At 35.2% G+C, this 18592-nt stretch overlaps 1 protein-coding gene across 1 annotated transcript; it reads left to right on the plus strand.

The window, feature by feature from the left end:
• The first annotated feature begins 10592 nt into the window (after positions 1-10592).
• Positions 10593-18193, plus strand: LOC141693220 (COP9 signalosome complex subunit 2). Its single transcript, XM_074498237.1, has 12 exons — positions 10593-10711; positions 10840-10932; positions 12053-12131; positions 13103-13343; positions 13428-13502; positions 13580-13714; positions 14521-14708; positions 14812-14880; positions 14963-15053; positions 15164-15298; positions 15988-16100; positions 16187-18193. Exons 1-12 carry the CDS (start codon positions 10702-10704, stop codon positions 16275-16277), a joined length of 1320 nt encoding a protein of 439 aa, XP_074354338.1. The 5' UTR covers positions 10593-10701; the 3' UTR covers positions 16278-18193.
• Positions 18194-18592: the final 399 nt, after the last annotated feature.

Consider the following 18592-nt stretch of genomic DNA (forward strand, 5'->3'; position numbering starts at 1 on the left):
ATATCTGATTGATATATTTTAGGAAGCAGAATTATATTCCATATCAATTAGCGATTATCTTGTAACTGTGTAGTATATAAACACAGATATAGGGTTTACACTACAAGTGTTATCATTATTAGAGAAGATTATTCATTGTAACCCTAGCAGCTCTTGTGATATTTGTTCATCACTGAGAGGTAACAGTTCCATACTGTAACAGAGTTTATTGTTTCAATAAAGTTTGTTTTCTGTTACTTAAGTTCTTAAAGTTCGATTTGAGTGTACTATACACTGTATTCACCCCCTCTACAGTGTGTGTGTGACCTAACACGAGTAGTCTAGGGTTGAGCAAGATGGAGCGAAACGCACTTGCTCAGAAATTTAGAAAAAAAAATATAGAAAAAAAGAGAAAAAAAAATGGTTTAATGCATAATTGATCATGAGTGAGCTCTTTGGTATTCGAGTTATTAAGTTCTTAGGGGACTTTGTGCCAAATGACCTAAGGTTTTTATAGTCTGGGATCCGCTAACCTAACACTCGCTAAATGGATGCCATTGCATAAGTCTTTTGTGGACCTCGCTCATTGCACAATCAAATAAGCATTTGTTATGTGTTGAATAAAAGCACGATTCCGTAATAAACTCCAATGATCTTGAAGTGTATAAGTCATTTTGTGTCTAGAATATATTCTTCGTATAATCTTGTGATTGCCTTGAGGATAATTAAGTTATGATGATTGATCTAGTTTCGAAGCATATCTGTTAAGCATTTGCACACACCACGTTTCTAGTTGCGTGTTAGATTGCGTGGTTTGATTGATCTTTAGTTGCCTAATTGCATTTATTGATATGTCATGTGTTGGTTGGTTTAGTCATCGTGATGGGGATCGCTGCATTTCACGTAGTTTGCATTCATGCATGTTTCTATTCTGTTTTTGAGTCTGTGACGCTTGAGGACAAGCATCGATTTAAGTTTGGGGGTGTGATAAGTGGCATTTTATACCACTTAGAACGTCTTATAATGGCTTTAATTGATGTCTTGAAATCAAGTATTTTGTGTATTTGATGTGTTTTTCTAGTGTTTTTGCGTTTCAGGGTATAACTTGCGTAATCAGGGAGATTTCATCATTATAAGCCTAGGGAAGTGCTTGGGATCAGATGCGGGGAGTTGTGCGAAGAAATCATCAAAATCAGAAGTGAAAAATATTATTTTTCCAGAAAGGTAGCAGGCGCCCGCCTAGAAGGAGCAGGCGACCGCCTGCCAGGAGGTGCCCGTATGGAGACAGGAGGCGGCCGCCTGGGTGCGGGAATTTTAATTCTGGATTTTATAATTCGAGTTCTATCGGGCTTCTGACAACGCTGTTTCTTGTGGACTCTTATATAAACCTATTTGGGAGATGTTTTCACAACAAGCAAGGAACAAGTAACAAGAATAGAAGATCAAGAAGACCGTTTTAGCACGTAACAACGAAGAATAAGAAGCATACATTTATCTTGTGATTCTTTTAATTCATTATAACAGTGGATGCTAGTTTTATTTACTCTTTGAACCTTAATACTCTTGTGACGTACTCTGTTTTTATTAAGTATTTTTATTAGTTTATATCGTTGTGTTTATATCATGTTTTCATATGAACCCATGGTGACGATGAGTTCTATCATGGGCTAATCGTGATCATGGGGTCATGGCGTATTTACTATGAATTTCTTTAGTTAATTGTTTAATACCTTGGTATGTGGTGATTGTATGATATCTAGCATAGGTTGTGCTTATTCGTCTTGTGTGTGTCGCAAAAATATAAGATAGCGTGTTAATCTCTTGTGAAGCGACAGTGAATCTTGAGATTTAGAACTTGCCATGCTAGCATAGGTTCATGTATTGTATGCATGATTAGTGGGTAACTCTAACCGTTTTACTTGCCCTGTGTAATCATAATGAATAACTTGTGCTTAAATCGTTATGTTGTCAAATTATGTAGACATATAGGGTCTCAACATAATTGATGCATATTCAACTTCTATCTTAATTGTGGATGCCTGGTAGAATGGTATTCGTACAACGAAAGTTGGCGTTTATCAGTTGTGTGTTGTTCGATTAATATCATCACCATTACATGTTAAGGGTAATAACAATGACTATTGAATAAAGTAGTAATGAAGTTATGATCTCATGTGTGTTTAATATTGATAATTTAAGTGTTTAATTCTCGTAGTTAATATTAGTTAATCAAACTTAATTGTTATTGTCTTGACATTGAAGATTAATCATACATTGGTGAGTAAGTGTTAATTAAATACAATTAATCAGAGTCTCTATGGGAATGAACTATAAATCATTCTATACTACTTGCGAACGCGTATACTTACATGATTTATTTAGCGCATACTTTGTGCCTAACAGAGGCAATCAAGCAAGAAGTAGAGAAGCTCTTAGAGGTTGGTTTCATTGAAGAGATACAATTTCCGGAATGGTTAGCAAACCCTATAATGGCAAATAAGGCTAATGGAAAATGGCGGATGTGCGTGGATTTCACCGATCTGAATGATGCATGCCCAAAGGATTGTTTCCCGATGCCAAGGATAAATACACTGATCGATGTGACCGCGAGTCATAAGATGCTGAGCTTTATGGATGGATTCAGTGGATAAAATCAGATAAAAATGCATAACGATGGCATCCCAAAGGTATCATTTATCACTGACTTTGGTTTTTTTTGTTATCTTGTTATGGCGTTTGGGTTCAAGAATGCAGGAGCTACCTATCAAAGGTTGGTAAACAAGATTTTTAAAGATCTTATTGGAAAAACAATTGAAGTATATGTAGATGACATGTTCGTCAAGAGTCTGGTAAAGACTGACCACATAACCCATTTGAGGGAAGCCTTTGAGATCCTGAGATACCACAAAATGATGTTAAATCCCGCAAAATGTGCTTTCGGAGTGGGATCAGGAAAGTTCTTGGGATTGATGGTCTCGAAGAGGGGAATCGAGGAAAATCCTGATAAGATAAAGGCCATTTTGGACATGAAACCTCCAAAGACTATAAAAGATGTTCAGAAGCTCACCGGAAGGATTGCTGCCTTAGGGCGATTTATCTCCAAATCTGGAGACAAATGCCTGCCATTCTTCAAATTCTTGAAGAAAATAAAAGATTTCATATAGACTGAGGAAAGTCAAGAAATGTTCGAAGGGTTGAAGAAATACATGGTCCAATCCCCATTGCTGGCCAAACAAGACCTGAACGAAACTTTGTACTTATATTTGGCCGTTTCAGAAAATGCCTTGAACGCTGTATTGATAAAGGAGGACCTTAAAGTTCAGAAACCCATATAGTATGTCAGTAAAATCTTGCATGGAGCTGAGTTGAATTATTCGTTTATAGAAAAGTTTGTCTTAGCCTTAGTGATGGCCTCAAGGAAATTGCGTCCCTCTTCCAAGCACATAAAATTAAAGTGCTGACAAATCAACCTTTGAGGAACATCATCCATATTTTTAAAGCCAGTGGAAGACTGATTAAATGGGCTATTGATTTGAGAGAATTTGATATAAAGTATAAGCCACGAACGGCGATAAAAGCCCAAGCATTGGCTGACTTCGTGGTTGCATGTACCATCCCCAACCAAGAAGTCGGGGGGCAGGAAGATACTGAACCTCGGGAAAAAGAGGATAATGAAGAAAAACAGAACAAGGACAAGGAATTTTGGGTTCTCTATTTTGATGGAGCATCAAAAACAAATTCGAGTGGAGAAGGGCTAGTTTTACAAAGCCCCGATGGATTTTTGATTGAATATGCTATGAAGTTAGATTTTCCAACTATAAATAATGAAGTTGAGTATGAAGCTCTGATAGCTGGCCTAGGGCTAACAGGAACATTAAGGGTCAAGAACTTGAAAGTTTGTGGGGATTCTAAGCTAGTGATATCCCAGGTCAAAGGGGAATTTGAGGCAAGAGATGAAACCATAGCAAAGTATGTACGCCTAGTGAGGGTCGTAATGACTCAATTCGATGAATGTCATATTGAACACATTCCAAGGGAAGAAAATGCTAAGGCCGATGTGTTATCCAAATTTTCCTCGTTAGAAGTAGAAGAAAGCTCTGGGAGCGTATACTTTCACGTTTTGAAAACACGAAACATATACATCAATTTGATTGCCCCCATAGGACTTGAAGGGTCATGGATAGATCCTATTAAGGCTCATCTGTTAACTGGATGGCTTCCTAGTGATGTTATGGAAGCAAGAAAGTTAATAGTATGAGCTCTAAGATATTCTCTCATTGATGGGATTCTTTATAAAAGGTCTTTTGTAGTTCCCTACTTAAGATGTCTCAAGACGGATGAGGCTCGACTTGTTTTAGAAGAAGTGCATGAGGGTATATGTGGCCAACACTTGGGGGCAGGGCTTTAGCCAATAAAATTACTCGCTTAGGCTTCTATTGGCTAGAAATGATGGTCAATGCCAAAGAATATGTTAAGAAATGTGATCATTGTCATAAACATGCCCCTGTAGTAAGACAACCTCCCGAAATGCTGACTGCCATAAACTCCCCAATCCTATTTGCTATGTGGGGAATGGATATTCTCGGGCCTTTCCCAATGGCTATTGCTCAAAGGAAATTCTTGATTGTGGCGATTGATTACTTTACCAAATGGATTAAAGCCAAGCCCTTGGCAAAGATTATGACTAAACAAGTCTCTCAGTTCCTGTGGGAGAATATTATGTGTAGATACAGAATTCTCCAAATCTTGGTAATCGACAACGGAACACAGTTCAATAATGAAGAGTTCATAAAGTATTGTGAAGACAACGAAATTGACTTGAGATTCACTTCTGTTGCTCACCCTCAAGCCAATGGGCAAGCAGAAGTTGCAAATTATATCATTCTAGATGGGTTAAAGAAGAGGATTGAAAAATCCAGAAATAATTGGGTGGATGAAGTTCTACCAATACTTTAGACTTACAGAACTACTTGTAGGGTTACTACATGAGCAACACCATTCAGCTAGCATATGGGGCAGAAGCAGTTGGTCTAGTGGAGATATCTCATTTATCTCCGAGGATCCAAGCGTATAATGATGAAGAAAATGAAGAGGGGAAAAGGTTAGCCCTGGACTTGATAGATGAAGTACGAGATGCAGCGCATATAAAGATTGTGAAATATCAGAAAAAAGCCTCTTTTTGCTAACCCCTGAGGGTGAAGGAGAATTTCTTCAAGTAAGGAGATTTGGTCTTAAGGAAGGTGGAAGCTTCTGGAGTAGGGCAAAAAGGAAAGCTCGCCCCAAACTGGGAAGGGCCATACAAGGTTAAGAGCGTTCAAGGAAGAGGATCGTATAAATTGGAGACCATGGATGGGGAAGAAGTACCTCGGACCTGGCATGCTCAAAACCTAAAAATTTACTACATATAGTTCATACTTATTAAGGTGGTAACAAGGTTCAAAAGCGCCATGAAGCTTTAGTTGCTTAGGATTTTATATCTCAGTTCTAGTAGGATTTACATTCTAGTTTGTGACTATCAAGGGTTGAACCCATTTTATATAAGGTTTTGAAAAACCAGACTATATATTCTTAAGTTGAAATTATTTCAAACTTTGAAGAGCCAAGTTACGATAATGCTTTGGCTACTTAGCAACATTCTTGCTTTGATGACCAGAGAGTAGGAATGCCATGAGCAGCATTTGCAAGTTTGTCATATCCATCTGTTTTTCAGTTTTGTTTCTATTATTCAGTGCACGACTCTTAGAACTGTGTAGTTCGGGTTGTTAATCTATTTCCTTAAAAGTACAAACCCCAAAAGTACGTAGAAAAATAAAAGGAAACAGCTATGTAAGGCAAGGAAAATGACATAAATAAACCCCGAAGGGTAATAAGTTCAAAGATACAATAAGATGATACATAAAAAATAAAAATATACTCATCCCTAGCAGGATCATCCTTATCCTTCTCAGCTTTAGTGTGCCCCTCCTCCGCGTTAGCAGAAGTCTCAGCATCCTTTGTTAGGGAGGAATGATGAGAAGTAGTTCTAGGATCAATGATGCAATCTTCTTGCATCTGGGAGTTAAAGAGAGCGTCCAAGTTGTCCTCAGTCTTTGGCTGCTCGGGACTAATAAAGTCCCTTGGCTTCTATCAAGCCAGGGTGCTTCTCAGCCAAAGCCTTCACTACAGCATCCCAACCTTGCGTAAACTGGATGGGAAAAAGACTTTCATCGTGAATGTTCATCAAATCCCTGAACTTTTGGAAGTCCATGTACTCAACGATGAGTGTTTCCTTATCACTCTGAAGTTTAATCAGCTCAACATGGGCCTTAGACAGCACTTTATCCTTATTCTTCAGCTTCTTCTCGAGGACCCCGGCTCTCTCTTTCCATTTCTCATCTCCCTTTCAAACTCCTCTGAGTTTCCCTTCCAAGACCTAGCTTGGTGAAGTGCCGCCTGGAAGTAGGTATTGCTCTGCACATAGGAGGGAGGATTTAATAAAGTTGCAAATAATTAAGTTGTAATAAAGAAAAAGAAATAAAGAAAAACAGATAATGTTACTCTTATCATTGGACTGAGAGAGACCAACTTTCTTCAGGGAAAACCCCTCTAAAAGGGTCCAAGTGTCTGTTTGACCATTATCCGCGATGAGGGTTTGATAAGCGACCTCCTCCTCATCAGTTAGTCTAATACTAGAAGGGCTACCATCAACTACTTTGTAAAAGGGCCTACAAAAAAGAGTGGCCAAATCGCCTCCGGCCCAAGTCAGCCCAACAAATTCATCTCTCCATTTTGGGTTATTCTCAACAATGGAGTTACCATAAAAATGTGGGGGATTTTGGGCTTTTAACGTATTAAAAACCCAGCCCGGTTAAGTTAAAGCACTACTATATAATTGGAATATTTTTCTAAAAAGTGGAAATTTATTCCTAAGACATAAAACCATAAAATAAATAATATTTCTCCATGCAATAGGGGGAGTTGACACGGGTTTATTTGCACATCTGCAAGGAGATGCGGAATGAATTCATGGAAGGGAAACCTAAGGCTTGCGGTTAAAGCTCCTCAATAAATAAAAATAGTATCCCCCTCCCAGTTATAGGTCCTATCCCCAGGGGCGGCTAGAGTAATCCTAAGGTTATGGGGAGTTTGTACAGGGGGTTGTAAGATTCAATCCTACCATCTAGCTCATGGAAAATATTATCATGGTTGTAAGAATTTAAATCAGAAAGAGATGGATATTCATCCCCTCTATATTAATCATGTCTATGAGAGAAGTATATGGAGAACGTATTTGAATAGCAGTACCTCTTTTAGAAGTGTTCATCTTTTCCAGCCTAGCGAGGTCGCGATCCGCCATTGATGTTCTTGGAAAGGAGGCTTGAAACTCAAAAAAGGGTTGAAGGTGGTGGAGTTATGGTGGCAAATAACGCCGAAAATCGCCTTTCTAAGAGAGGAGCTAGAGAGGAATTTGAGAGAAATTTGTAAGCGAGAGGTGAAATGAGAAACTCAACCTCTCACCACACTTATATAACAGAATTGAGGGAAAGTGAATCGACAAAAGCCCATTGAAATATGGCCCAATAGAGGGAAGCCCACTAAAAAGGACGTTTCTGGGATAATCTAGAAGGTTGGAAGGAATTTGAAAGGTCTATAATCGACCAGAACTCTGATCGATTAAAAAGTGGTCCTGATTGAAATTTTAATCGACGAGAGTGATAAAAAATCACTTAGTTCGACCAGAGTCCTTATAGATTAAAAAGTGACTTTGATAGAATATTTACTGGAATAGAGTGGTAAAAATAGTGATAAGTCGATTAGCATCCTGATCGAAATTCAATTAGTCCTCATTGTCAAAAATAGAGATAAGTCGATCAGCATCCTGATAGAATCGATCAGGAATCCTGATCGAAATTCAATTAGACCTCAGTGTCAAAAATAGAGGTAAGTCGATCAACATTCTTGATCGAATCAGGAATCCTGATCGAATCAGGAATCCTGATCGAATCAGGAATCCTGATCGAAATTCAAACATACCTCAATGTCGAAAGTAGAGATAAGTCGATCAGCATCCTGATCGAATCGATCAGGAATCCAGATCGAAATTCAATTAGACCACAGTGATAAAACTAGAATTAGTTCGACCAGGATCCTGGTCGATTTCGATCAGGAATCCTGATCGAAATCTTAATCGACCGGGATGGCAAGTTAGAAGATAATTCGACTAGACTCCTGATCGATTTCGATCAGGAATCATGGTCGATCTAACATGAATCCTAATCGAAAATAAGGAAAAATTCCAGAAAATAAGGAAAATTCCAGAAATAAGGGAAAATTCCTAGAAAATACCAGAAAACTCCTAAAAATAGGAAAAAGGTAAGAAAAATGATAGGAAATTTCAAAAAAATACCCTGAAGCCACAAATAAGGCAAATCGTTGTAAATGTGTAGGTCGCTCCACACTTTACGCAGAAAATGATACCCTGTAAGGGATTAAATGAACTTAACTTCTGTGAAATCTTGTATGATTTTTCAGAAGTTGGGGGCAAATGATAGGGAGAAAAATAAACCCTGGTTGCACAATTAATATCGCATTAAATATGCTCAGATAGGGCTGACAAAAAAGCCCATTTATGAAGGCCCAAAAGCCCTGAATATTAATTAATTTCGTATTTAATTAATATGGGAAAAATCAGCTGATAAGTGAAGTCCAAATAATGACACAACTCCTTAGAGATTGGCCTTCAAGAAATCTCATATGATAAGGATTCAATTTCCTGCATTATAGGACTCCAAGGTGCACTCTAAATCTGAGACTTGTCCACCAAGTCTCCTAACCCTTGTCCATTTCAAGAACATCCAATATCTATATAAGGGGTCTCACCCCACAAATCAGAACTACGTTTTTTGACTTGATCATTGGCATACATCAAGGTACGTAGGCATCTTGTTAAGTTAGATCGAGTCACGAAACACAAGAGCAGTCAAATCGAGTCTCGAAACTCACGAACCCTATCAATAAATACGGCCTAGTTTTTAATCCATAACAAATATATTATATGGTACCCATACAACATCCTATATTCTTTCATATATATCACGACGATGATATATACTCCCTACGTCCCTCTCAATTATTTACATTTCGGATAGAGTGTCCGACACGCATTTTAAGTGACGTATAAAATATAATTCCCTAACTTATTATTACAAATTTCTTTTTCTCAATAAAAATTTAACCATTCAATTGTTATTTAGAAAAAAAAATTATAAAAATAAGTTATGGAATAATATTTTATATGCAGTTTAAAATGCGCGACATACACTCATTCTGAAATGTAAAGAAATGAGAAGGACGGAGGCAGTACAAAAAAATGCCACACATAAGTTTATATATATATATACATATATATATATATATATATAATAGATGGGGTCCACTCACGTGCCATTATACATAATCCCCTGCACTCATAACGCATTTATATTAATTAATTATTATTTTAGTATTTAAAAGTTTATGGCACCACACTTTATGTCAACCTTGTGGCACGGTACTTTGATTGCATGTTAACCCGTGTATATTTACTGTCTTTTTGTCTAAAACTAGAAATGTAACACGATCTATCATTTTAGAGTCTTGTAAAGGACCATTATTTTGGTCTTTTACATTTTTTTATACTATCTAGGTAATTTTCTAATAAAAGAACTGATATTGAGAAATCTTATATGAAATAGAAAAAGAAAGGTTCTGAAAGCCTAATTACTACAAGTTCTCATGGTAGTCACATCGTGAAATTTTGTAATAGATACCCACAAGCTACATTAACACATCAACACAAGATGACATACACACAATGAATTTGATAAATACACGTCATCACAATAAATTTAACAACATTGACATTTTAACACGAGAACTCTGAAACTAGACCAAGACATTATCGACTCCATATACAACAAGGTTCAATTACCTTACAACCATAGATATCAGTTATGCACAAATTACAATAAACATCATATTTTTAACTCAAAGATCATGTACAACCCAAATATTTTCAGTCACATGAATCATCAAAGTCTGCAAAAAAATTTGTAAATATGACATGATATACCACTACTCAATAATCTAAACGACCATTGAGTAAAAACTGCTTCCAGTGGTTTTTTTGCACGCTTTAACTAAATTATTAGGGGTTATACACTTTATTTCAAATAAACATGCACAAACCGAAATTTTAAAAATTACATACATTATATTTCGAAACATTTTATGCTAGTTTAGATTAGTTTAGATTATAAAAGACTAACAAAAATTAAGAGTTCGATTAGATATAGATCATAAAGATCTTCATTTGAGCAATGTATTCTGAAAAAAGTTAAAATATAAATTTTGTATTAACCAAAAATAACACTTATAATATTTTTAAACAATTCATTAAAAATTTCCAAGATAGCCCAAAGTAATTTTATAATAAAATCAAATGTATTTAAGTAAATTTACCGTGAAATAAAATTTAAAATTACTATTGAAATTTTAATTTTAATTTTTTGTAAAATTTATACTTAAAATTTTACATTAAAATTAAATTTTATAAATTATAAATTAAAATTATTTATTATTTTCATATCAGATATTTGGTTTTGTTTTTATGAAAGGGCATAATTATTGGGTTGAAATCGAAAGTGAAAAACCCTAACCAGAGACAGATAGCATTCCAATTGAGTTGGTTGATTATCATCTTCAATGGGTTCCGGTAACTAATTTTTTTGCAACGCCCCTTTTAATTATTTTAGTTGAATAGGGCTTTATTGTAACTGAATTGAGTGTTTTTGGGGTTTTCAAGCTGAATTTGAATACTTATATTATTGTGTTGTTTTGTAGATGCTGATATGGAGGATTATGGGTTTGAGTACTCTGACGAAGAACAAGAAGAGCAAGATGTGGACATTGAGAATCAATACTACAATTCTAAAGGTTTCTTTCTTTTTTTTTTTCCTTTTTAATTGAACAATTCTTATATGTGTATTTTACGTGCTTGCGATATTTGCGTTAACCCGGACTTTGGTTTTGCTAGATTATTTTACGGGTTATTAGTTGTTGTAATCACGATGAGATGAGATGGTGTTTTTGGTGGTTTTACTGTTAATCCCCGCATCAGGGAACCAATGTAGCTGTTTTGTGAATCGGAAGGTGGTTTATTTATGATAAAAGCTTTAAATGCTTTAAATTTAGACATGGAAGTCGGTGATTTACTAAGTTTTTTGTAGGCTTTGATCTGTAATTTAGTTGTGTGCTAAGCCTAAGCTGTGTGAATTTGGTAGCAACTATGTGAGGTATTTAACTAAATTTATCAGTCAAGGTATAGAAAAATTATCTGCATTGTGATGTGAAGTACTCATATAGGAAATTTATCATCTCTTCAAGTGATTTATGCTGTATTTCATTTGAAAAATAGGATTGTATCAACTATATAACCGTAATGCAATGGGGATGTATGTTTCAACTACTTCACTAACATTGCAAGTTATGAAACTAGCTGCTGCTTGTGATCAATTTCTTAACTCACAGTTCTAAACTTTAGATGAACCTCAAATTTATTCAATCTAGAAACATTAAAACTGCTGAATAAAGATACTGTTGAACTCTAAACTTATAATGCTCCCTGTGGTACTTTTTCTTTTTTTATGTGAGATTTTAAGTTGATATTCTTTAGAATAAGTTTTAAAAGACAAGAGTAATAGATCCCGAAGAAAAAAGATCAGTTTAGGTTAAACAGTGAGTAGTTTGTCCTACGACAAACCTTTGTCTATATATATAGTAATACCTTTATTAAAGCAATTATATTGAGGGAAGCAAAGTGTTGCAGATCTTGGAGTTTGTTTCTGCGTGAAACCTTAGGTTTCCAAACAATATATTAAGTATTATGTACCCCATGCATTTGTAAAATCAACTGGTGGCAATGCTGAAATTTGGAATAGTTTTACTGGAAAACTTTGATGCTTGGCATCATCTGTGTCATTTTAGAGGACATGATTTTGTGATTGTACCAACTTTATCAATCTTATGAGTTTGTAACACCATAAAACTTTGGCAGGTTTGGTTGAGACTGATGCCGAAGGTGCCCTTGCTGGTTTTGCTGAGGTAGTTGAGATGGAACCAGAAAAGGCAGAATGGTGAGCTTATTAGTGTATAAACATGTGCATGGATATGAATACTAGAATTTTTAATTGTGCCAATTCACTAGTTAGTAGGATTTTTTTTACCTTAAGACCTGATTTAATTCAGATGATCGCGCATGACTTGAGGATTGGCATGTCATTTTCTTTATCTCCTGATCCCGCTCGATCTGTATCCGGACTAATTGAAGATAATACTGATAATGGATCTTGTTTTGGTCATTTTGTAGAAACTAGACATGTTTGTCATTGTTACATGTTTTTGTTCTGTTTGTATGCCTCTGGAAAAATAGTTCACATTTGCAGGATTTTTTTTTTTTGGCCGAGACATGCTTAAACAATCTCTTAGATGTTAGGTACTTATCATTATCAGTATATTCTGTTCATATGAAACAATTGGAGAAAAATTTATTGATCACCTTTCACATGCGTGTTACAGGTAAAGACTTCCATCAGTACAAAATTTGAGTACCCGATGTTGTTTCTTGTGTAATTCTTCCAAAATTGCATCAAAAGAGGAAACAAATAAAATGAAAAGAGTAATAATTTGAAAATACTGATGATGTAGTTTAAAAGTGACATCAGAAATTTGGTGCAATTCTCAGATGTTACAACTTGCTTGTTTCTGTTCAGTACATGCAATATAAACCATATTAGTATATTACTATACTTGGCAAGTTTTGTTATTTACAAAATCCTTGTTAAGTGTGTGTTAAGTTCTTGTTGTTCAGTATAATACATATGAACAATCTGATTTGCGTGAAGGGCTATTTGGATCATGGGATTTTAAATGGTTGATGGGAATGAGATTCTAATACAAACATGTATCTAAATCCCATTTTTATAAATGGGTTGAAAGCCCATGAATCTAAACTGCCCATGAGTTTCAATTATCCACTACCTGCAAAGTCAGTCATCGATAAGATGAAATTATGTAATTTCTTTTGAATTCTTTATTATGTTTTCAGGGGATTTAAAGCTCTTAAACAGACCGTCAAGCTTCAATATCGCTTAGGGAGGTATAAAGAGATGATGGAATCCTATCGAGTGATGTTAACGTACATCAAGTCAGCAGTGACTAGAAACTATAGTGAAAAGTGTTTAAACAGTATTATGGAATTCGTTTCTGGGTCAGCCAGCCAGAACTTTGGGCTTTTGCAAGAATTCTATCAGACTACTCTGAAGGCACTTGAAGAGGCTAAAAATGAAGTACGAAATTACTTGAGTATAGTTGTCCCCTAAAATTAATCTCATCTCAGAATCTTTGACTATATATTTCTTGCTCTTATGTAGAGGTTGTGGTTCAAGACAAATCTGAAGCTTTGCAAGATTTGGTTTGACATGGGTGAGTATGGCAGAATGAACAAGGTACGGGACAACCTAAATGTGTTATTTAGTTGGTTAATCTAATTTTGTAATGTCAACATACTAATGCTTGCCAACAGATAATGAAGGAACTCCGTAAATCATGCCAAAAGTCAGATGGTAGTGATGATCAGAAGAAAGGTACCCAGCTTTTAGAAGTATATGCTATCGAGATTCAAATGTACACTGAAACAAAAAACAACAAGAAGCTCAAGGTGAGAAATGTTTATTGGTTTCGTATTTTGGTTTTTTCCCTTTCTAAAATTACTATGGTTGTGGCTTTAATAGGGGTAATTTTACATTACCATTACTGTCTAGATTATGTAAGTTGGCCACTTTAAAGAGTAATAAATTCTGTTGTGATTAGTGGGCCTTGCGGTTGCTATAATGACATTGACATTACTAAACAAAAATTCTATGAATAGTTGACTATAAGAGTATTGACACCTGTGGGTTTTACTTATTTCGGGCTTACATGTGACAACTTCTCGGCTTCTCCCTTTCTCCTGCTAAATCATACTGGAGATGGATTGATTAAACTTCACAGCATAATGCATTATACTTTCATATAAATAAAATAAGTGATGATCTGCGAAACGTGTCTCGAGCTGAAGAAAATTGCAATTTGTAAGAACTAAATTTGAATGGCTTGTGTGATAAAATTTTCTGGGAGGAGATGGTTTCTTTATTCGTTAAGAAATCACTTTGGGAGGATGAATGTAACTCATTATTTCGTCAAAGGATTTATTAACAAATTGCTAGCGATTTACTTGCACGGTCTAAGATCCCGAGTCTTCTTATGGTATAGTCATAGTGTCCTTTTCTGATTAGCATTAGATTTACAATTGATATATTTATACAGGTGTATGTGTGTAGTAGTAGTATTAGTAGTTGACACATGCAATTGTTGGCTGAATCTTTTGACTGTGATTCTTTTATTTTTTCACAGTTATGCAATTTTGTTAGTGGGCCGACTTGTTTTGTATTAACTATTTTTTGTTGGTTCATGTACTCATTACAGCAACTATATCAAAAAGCACTAGCAGTTAAATCAGCAATACCTCACCCAAGAATAATGGGAATTATTCATGAGTGTGGTGGTAAAATGCATATGGCAGAGCGCCAGTGGGCAGAAGCAGCAACAGACTTTTTTGAAGCTTTTAAGAATTATGATGAAGCAGGGAATCAGAGGAGAATCCAGTGTCTGAAGTATGTGCAGTATACTTGGCCTCTTTTTCATGTTTGTGTGCAAGTGGAACATGAAGTATGCAACTCATCCCCCTTTTTCTTTGCATTTTTTTGTGATTGACAGATACCTAGTTCTGGCCAACATGCTGATGGAGTCTGAAGTTAATCCATTTGATGGGCAGGAAGCAAAGCCGTATGATTTAGACATCTTCTACATTATTCTTTTATTTCCTCATCTTCTATCAGCTAAGAATGCTATTGTTCTCATCTGGCAGATACAAGAATGACCCTGAAATTTTGGCTATGACAAACTTAATTGCAGCATATCAACGGAATGAGATAATGGAATTTGAAAAAATTCTCAAGGTTGGAGTTTGCAGCTTTCTAACACATATATTTTCTTTTATAGGTGGTAAATTTATATATGCTGCTACTTTATCTAGGGAGTCGATGTTTACAAATGTGCTTCTTTGCAGAGTAACAGACGAACTATTATGGATGATCCTTTTATCAGAAATTACATTGAGGATCTTCTTAAAAATATCAGAACACAGGTCTTGCTTAAGCTTATCAAACCATACACAAGGATTAGGATACCGTTCATATCAAAGGTAGGGGAGTGTTTTTTGTTATATACTTGGATATATACTTCTGCACCTAATATTTTATATATCAATATTAGTCCTTGTATTCCAATTACTCTGCCAGCTGATCGTCCTTTTACAATATGTTACCGGAAATCGCTCGGAAGTTTCCAACAGGGATACATTTACAAGAGTCTAACCTGGTCATTTTTGTAAATTTTGCATGTTTTTGGCCCAAAAATGACCACAAAGTGTCCACACACGTTTGAATGTTGATGGGCAATCGGTAGGTGAAACAAAGAGTCCAAGTTGGCTTTTACATCTTCAACAGTACGCTGTGCCATTTGAAACAAATTTATCTCTATTCCCCTCTCCGCATCTTCCGCTTTATATATATATATATTATAGTAGTAACATATCTCCTTCACAGTTAAACAAATGCAAACTGAGGAAATTATCAAATTATTTGGCAAACAGCATAAAGTTTGGCAGTTTCCATTAGTTTCCTTTTATGCCAGTATTGTTGTTCCTGCTGACCGATTTTGTATCGATTAGCAAGGGAAATTTTAATGACCATAGTCCATAGTACAGGTCTGAATGTAAAGGCTGCTCGATTTTAACTGTTTTTGCTAAATATTTAAATATTTTGTTTGTTGGATATGTTGTTAAGAAAACACTGGAGGTAGTTGGATCACTTTAAGCTATTTTCTGTCCAGGAGCTTAACGTGCCGGAGGGTGATGTTGAGCAGCTGTTGGTCTCGCTAATATTGGACAATCGGATACAAGGACATATTGATCAAGTAAATAGATTGTTGGAGCGCGGTGACAGGTCAACTTTTATCTCAAATTTGCAATGTTTTTGTGACGGCATTTCGTTTATAAATACCCCTATTAAGTGGACTACATATCATGCAGGTCGAAGGGAATGAAAAAGTATGCTGCTGTAGATAAATGGAACAGACAACTTAGATCTCTTTATCAAACCATAGGCACCAGAGTTGCTTGAGTCCCTAAGAAAGCTGAAGTGACTTCGACTGGCATAGTCTCTCTCTCTCTCTCTCTCTCTCTCTCTCTCTCTCTCTCTCTCTATATATATATATATCTGTTTTGGTGATTTTGAAGAGGGAAAGAGTAATACTTAGTAAAGCGACAAGAGAATGGACAGATTCAAGGAAGTAAAGTATCATTGCATTCAGTTATCACTTCTTTGATATGGATATTTTCTATATAATTTATTTTAGTAATACTGTTTTTATCCCTGGATAATCATTGTCGGAACTTAGAACTCTTTATCGAGTTTTAACCCTAAAGGTACAGAACCTTGGGTTTCTTTGCGGAGCACTTTAGTGGTATCTATTGCTAATGGTTTTACAGGTTTTCTAATGTGTGCCCAAAGGCACACAATAAGTACCAACTCCCATGAGTTTGGTGCATTTTGATTGGTTCTCTAATTATAAATATTGATGGACCCCCGCATTTACAACAACTCCATCAATAAAAATGCACCAAACTCATAGGAGTTGGTGCTTATTGTGTGTCATTGGGTACACGTTAGAAAGACGGATGGTTTTAATAAGAATGACACGAGATGTTAATGTTTTTACTTATATGCTTCTAATATTGTTCTTGCAAAGATAAAAAGCAAGTTATCTTGGGATTGCCCTAATTGAAACAACGTATATGTTATGCCCGAGTCAAGTGGATAATATAAAACTATCATGGTTAGATACCTCTCAACCAAACATTAACAACTTTAACAATTTATCAGGAAGCTTCTTTTAAAAATCAATATATTCTTGCATCAATTTTCTGAATTCTATATGAACTTGAAACAATTTTAAATATCACTCCTTGTTAGCGATTTTCTCCAGAGAAGATGACCTGATTATATTTCGTATGCGTCTCCTCTTTCGCTTAACATTTCGTTTATTTTTATGTAACTCAATTATATAATTTAACATTTCTTGAATTTAAATTGAATTACGATTTTTTATTTGCCGTATTTTAAATTAAGCAAGGAAACGTGATTTTTTAAGTCATCACAAAATATAGGAAATTAATTATCAACGTCAAATCATGACCATAAGTTATGTAGCTACTAAATATAAAAAACATTAATTATTTATCAAAATTAACTATATAACCTCATATTCAAATAGTTAAAAACCAAAAACAAATATTTTTAAGTGTAAAAAGTATATTGTGCTTGAACGATCGTAAAATCTGCACTATTATATCTAGAAAGATGCATGTCATACTTTCCTTTTTGTAGCAAAACCCATACGGACATTTAAAAGTTGTTCACTCCGTAAGGACTTTCCACGAAATGCACATAATATGTGAGGGTATGGAGGTAAAAATAGCGGGGCAACTGCTCTATACAAATTGTTTGATAAAGAATGGGAGTCCAATATATTTCAGTCGGGTCTTAAACGGGTTAAACCTCTAAATCAGTAAACCTAATTTCAAATTCATCATTTATCTCTGTAATTGATTGATGAATGTTGTGTGGGTGGTTGTAGAACGAACTGCTTGGACGGAGTTTTGTTAGCAGTGTGAATAGTCGGAGGGGTTGTAAGTATTTGCGATGGGTGAATTTTCCGGTTTGCGAGCGTGGTCGTATTGTTAAACCGGGATTGTTGAGAAGAATAGAGATGAATTAGAAAAATTGACAGTGTCGCAAGAGAAAGAGAAGAAGATCAGCTCTTGCAAATTTGGGTTTAATCCATGTCTTTGTTTTAATTTAGTTACTGTATTCATTGCTGTTGTTTGCTTTGATCTCAGTGGAACAAAGATGCATTAATGTAGGTATCTTTGTGTGTTGTTATTGCGAAGTTTAAGTCATGCAGGTATGTTTGTGTATTGATGAAATGGTGTAATGTATTTGTGTTTCACGAGTAGAATGAAATTATGTTCTTTTGATGTTTCTTGTTATGTTTGTCATTGTACTTGGTTAGAATGGACATGCATTGATAAATTAAACCTAACACAGTAAAGTTTTATGAAGTCCACCTTTTAATTGTAGTCCTCGGAGTCTATCTATATTCTGCAAATGAAATATTTTCTAAAACGTGTTATTTTGCAAAATATGTTTCACAAATATCATTATTTCAATAAATCATGTAAATCTCATATATTTACAAGTATAATATGTTTACGTTCTGCAACATGAATATTTATGTTCTGCAAACTAAGCATGTTTTTTAGAATGTTCTACTTGTAAAATATATGCAATATGCACGATTTTCAATAAAATTATGGTATTTGTAAAATATCATTCGAAAAATAATACATTTTGCAAAAATTTAATATATATTTTAC

Source organism: Apium graveolens, chromosome 10 (assembly GCF_009905375.1).
Source record: "Apium graveolens cultivar Ventura chromosome 10, ASM990537v1, whole genome shotgun sequence".
In the NCBI taxonomy this organism is placed as follows: Eukaryota; Viridiplantae; Streptophyta; class Magnoliopsida; order Apiales; family Apiaceae; genus Apium; species Apium graveolens.

Coding starts and splice junctions, on each gene's coding strand:
- LOC141693220 (XM_074498237.1), top strand. Junction 13,503..13,579: donor AGTATGGCAGAATGAACAAG/GTACGGGACAAC, acceptor GCTTGCCAACAG/ATAATGAAGGAACTCCGTAA. Junction 15,054..15,163: donor AATTTGAAAAAATTCTCAAG/GTTGGAGTTTGC, acceptor GCTTCTTTGCAG/AGTAACAGACGAACTATTAT.